The following is a 5,007-nucleotide window of genomic DNA, read 5'->3' as shown; positions in this document are numbered from 1 at the left end:
TTTAAAGGGTTAAAGTTAAAGTAACGTACGTTAAACCGAAACTTAAAATTTAATTTAATTATATAAATAATATATATAATATATATATATATATATATATATATATATATATATATATATGTTAATTCTGAAGAAATTTTTTTCTAATTATAAAAATAATTTGTATTGAATAATTTTTATCTTTAAAATATTTAAAAATCAAAATTTATACTTAATGTAATATTTACACTAAGCAACATAATATTCACTGTTACATTTAGCAGGCCCATCAAAGTCGAAGATTTTGCCGAGCATTATCGCACTATGTCAGCGGATTCTGATTTCCGGTTTTCGGAAGAGTTTGAAGAATTAAAGCATGTCGGAAGAGATCAACCATGCACTGCGGCGGATTTGCCTTGTAATAGACCGAAGAATCGCTTCACAAATATTCTTCCATACGATCATAGTAGATTTAAACTTCAACCTGTTGATGATGAGGAGGGCTCCGATTACATTAATGCCAATTATGTTCCGGTACGTAAAACTGATCTCATTTAAAATTATTTAAACAGTTGAAACAATTTAATAATAATTAATAATTAATTTTGATAATAAAACCGGTTTCTATGATACTTTTTTTGATGCAATAGGGTCATAATTCACCACGAGAGTTTATCGTGACTCAAGGACCATTACATTCGACTCGTGATGATTTTTGGCGAATGGTTTGGGAAAGTAACAGTAGGGCGATCGTCATGTTAACGAGATGTATCGAGAAAGGCAGAGAAAAATGCGATCATTATTGGCCGATGGATACTTTACCGGTTTATTATGGAGACATCTGTGTCACGATACTCAATGAGACACATTATCCAGATTGGAGTATCACAGAATTTATGTTGTGTAGAGTGAGTGATTGTTTTTCTAATAACTCTTTTCAAGCGTATATAATTTATCAGAGCATCTCTTAGTGATTGAGTTTTCAAAATCTCCTGATTGAGATAAAAAATAATATGTCGTAGGGTGATGTGAAGAGAGTGATACAACATTTTCATTTTACTACTTGGCCGGATTTCGGCGTTCCCAGTCCACCGCAAACTTTAGCGAGGTTCGTGCGAGCGTTTAGAGAACGAGTCAGGCCCGATCAGAGGCCTATAGTCGTTCATTGTAGCGCTGGCGTAGGTCGTAGTGGTACTTTCATCACTTTAGACAGAATACTGCAACAAATTCTCGTATCGAAATACGTCGATATCTTCGGAATCGTTTGGGTGATGAGAAAAGAACGGGTCTGGATGGTACAGACGGAGCAGCAATATATCTGTATCCATCAATGTCTTTTAGCCGTTCTGGAAGGACAAGACACTACTGGACCACCACGAGAGATTCATGACAATCAGGGATTCGAAGGTATGTCTTGAAATTCTATTATTTTCACGAGATTAATTGCGGGACAAGTTGGGTAATCAATGACGAGGTACAACTTAGAGAATGCATCACGATGGGTAATCAAAACATAATCAATTGTTAAAAAATTGAAGAGATTCGATCAGTAGTGCATGTATTGGAAGGGATTCTAAATGGAATATTTGTAATTCTTCCTTTGCACGAAAATAGGTTAAACATTATATCGCGAATATTATTATTGATAAAAAAGTATTAATGAAAATATAGCAGAATATTTTACAAAATGAGAAGAAATATGATATCAAAAGAAAGTTAATTGGTTATTTATGGTATAGGTGGTGGTGATGGCTATAAGCACATGTTATTTTACCCTGTGATTGTAAACAATGATGTAAAACCCTTTTTGTAAAACGTTATCACTTCCTCCGCCTAGTAACTCACACCCTCCCTTTCTGCAATCTTTTGCGACCTTTGTATTCAGGCAAGAATCGAAGTTCGGTCGAAAGCACTAAGAGTCCTGCCGAGGATGAGAAGGAGAGGTGACCTTCGAACAGCGATTCCTGCATCGAGGGTAATTTCGATCGTTGCTTTTCTTCTTCCCTGCATGAATCTATACTATGCAGATACTATTATAAATGTCAAATTTGTATACTAATTGTGTACGTTGCATGTGAGAACAAAATAACAATATGTTTTACTAAACACTAATAATATTCTGTTAGCGATGAGAACATCTATATTTATATCATTTAATTACTACAATTTTTCGTACAAATTTCAATGGAATAATTGCAATGACTAAAATAATCGATAAATTATAAATAAATTGATTTATAACAGATTTGACTTAATTTTGCCTTATCAACACATTCGATACTAATATTTTATATTGCTCAACGTACTGAATTTATTTCTTGTAATTTTTCACAATTTTTCTAATTAGTAAGAATATTTGAATGTTTTTTTTAAATTTAAATTTATATCAAAGTATTATTTAAGTTTAATCAATAATTTTATAGAATAAATTTGTTTGCATTCACAAAAATAATAATGTAGCTTGCATCGAGCATGATGATAATGCATATGACAAGCAGCAATTATATATAATTCGAATTTCTCCTAATTTAATCTCTTTTGCAGATGACGAAGGAATAGCTGAATCAGGAATGTGATGATTTGATTGCTGGTTAGGAGCAATGATCAATAGCAACAAAAACGAATCTCGTTTTCCAAAGGTACTTGAATCACCAGAATTTTTCAAGTTTCCGTGGAAAAGAAAAACATAAAAGCAAAGAAATGACAATCTAAATCGAATGAAGGCGAAAGCAAACAGTGCAAGAATAATTATTTAGAAATTAGTTAGGTCGCGTGTGAGGAGATAATCAGTGAAAAAAAGAAAGAATTTTATATTAAGCAATGGTTGAGCACAAACAGGTTTTTATTTCTGTGTCAGTTACATATCGAAGTTAAGCGTGTTCAATACGTGATACGAGTAGAATAATTTCACGATTAAGATAATTATATCAGAAAAATATGAAAAGAATGTGCCGTAAAGGACTATCAGAGAGGGAGACAAAAAGACGATGTCAAACTGAATATGCTGCCAAGTGTGGGATTACGAATCAAATGCGTGCGCGATGTTATATACGCGTTGTGCTACGATCGGAGAGATTATGTCATTATTAATATATAACTCATGTATACATATCTTATATAAATAGTAGGAAACTGATAAGGCGCGCAATGTTGGTAGATGTAGATCGTATATTATAACGAGTGCAAAGATGCATATTCCACTGGTTGTGTCACGATGAGGCCTCGAACCACATCGCATCCGCAATGAGTCTATTGAACGTCTTTGTTAAGTCGCAATATATAAGACAGTATTTTCGATTGATTGGATCGTGCAGACATTGCGAAATGGTACCTTGGTTCATTCCGAGTGCAAATGTTCTTCTGAGATTACCACCAATAATACTTTGTTCATATTTCGCGTTCTATTCGAACGGACGCATAAAAGATTATCCTATAATACGTTATCTTATTATCTTTTGCAGAATTAACGTAGTATGGTTAGATAAAATTTAAAAGAGATCCGTTGCAAAAGCGAGATGCAAAACACTCAACAATCATGTTGGTTGAGTTATCGTTCGAAATGGCAAACCGTCCGTCCAACAGCCATGTAAGAGACGCGTGCTAGACGATGGTTTGATAAATAATAATGTTAATATTAAAACGAATTATCTAGGAGAAAGAATTGGAAAGACGAGCGAGTGTAGATGTGCGGAGCTTTTAATCGATCCTTCTTTTTGAGATGAGCGAAACGATATCAGTGGGAACAAGAAACTCGCATTTTCGTAGAAGCCATATCATTTTTTGAAGGAGTCAGAGTACGTATATGTGCGTATGCGTGTAGATAGGTGCGCGCGTGAATGTAAGTAATCAATCGATAATCAATTGAAGCTATGTATTATCTCCTTTTATCATCGTGAATCGTGATCGCCGTTGAAAAGCAATTGAACTTCACAAATAGAGTGCATTCGTTTATGCAGCGTTTATTAGAGCAGAGGATATTACTTTATCCTTATTGTTCACCGAAGTATTAAACAAAGATAAAATGACACTCTCTGCATTAATCGCTGCGTAAACGAATGCATTAATATGTATAAATAATCGTCATATCGCGATAAGTTCCCGCTAGCTTCAAATATACAGGCCTTAATTTTGCAATTCGTAGTTGATCCTCAACGACAACCGTGGCGGGATATATAAAAGAATCGAATGATCATTTTTAGTATTCAATGTCGCTTTTGCGGCCATATACAAATATATGTACTTAATTTTGTATTCTCGTTAAAAGCGTGGTAAAACGTAATTGATTGCACAATGTAAGTGAACTTACAATTAGTTTAATAATCAGGGTTGCTGAATTTTCTCTGTCAGATTCTTTAAAAAAATGAAATTTACAGGAAAAGAAGGAGAAAAAATTTCGTGTTCGTCGATGTTGTATTTTTGGATAAGCATTTTTACACCGGTCACATTGTGAACCGTAAATCTATAAACGATTGCAAGGGCTGTTAAAAATTACATTTTACAGTAAGCGCTACTTAGAGTTTATATTAATCCGCTACTCACTTATGAGCGTCAATGACACATATCCATAGACTTCTTCTTTTTTTATGGAAATTTGGGCATATAATAATAAAAAAAATGTAATAGTCAATATATGTTAAGACAGCATACATATATTTTTAATGAAATTTTTTCGATAGTGTAACTTTTAATATTTTTAAATTAAAAAATTTTTTAATATTCAGCGGATTGATAAAAATTCTGTCTAATTCATCGAAATTATCTGTATGATAATCTTATATAACTGAACGTATGCAGGTATTGATAGTAATTGTGCTGTTGATATGCTACTACAGAGCGCTATTGATGTCAGTTTATTCGCGAAAGATGCGGAAGACATATTAGAGAAAGACATGAAGAGAGCGATATTAAATTTTAGCAATTCCGCTCATTTCAATTCTTGTCGCTTATACTATTGCTTACATCTAAAAAAATTTTGAAGAGAGAGAGAGAGAGAGAGAGAGAGAGAGAGAGAGAGAGAGAAGAGAGTGC

The 5,007-nt window shown here is 33.4% G+C and overlaps 1 protein-coding gene across 1 annotated transcript in view; it reads left to right on the top strand.

Annotated features, from left to right (window-relative positions):
* The window catches only part of LOC105617522 (tyrosine-protein phosphatase 10D), a 27,573-nt gene extending 25,647 nt beyond the window's left edge, over positions 1-1,926 (top strand). Inside the window, exons 16-19 of the mRNA XM_012199076.1 lie at positions 264-513; positions 630-887; positions 1,002-1,386; positions 1,865-1,926. Coding sequence (XP_012054466.1) covers positions 264-513; positions 630-887; positions 1,002-1,386; positions 1,865-1,926 — 955 coding nt within the window. The remainder of the gene's footprint in view (positions 1-263; positions 514-629; positions 888-1,001; positions 1,387-1,864) is intronic.
* Positions 1,927-5,007: the final 3,081 nt, after the last annotated feature.

Source organism: Atta cephalotes, assembly GCF_000143395.1.
Source record: "Atta cephalotes unplaced genomic scaffold scaffold00013, whole genome shotgun sequence".
Taxonomy (NCBI): domain Eukaryota; kingdom Metazoa; phylum Arthropoda; class Insecta; order Hymenoptera; family Formicidae; genus Atta; species Atta cephalotes.
Note: the sequence above shows the minus strand (reverse complement) of the source record. Positions and strands in the feature narration are given on the sequence as shown.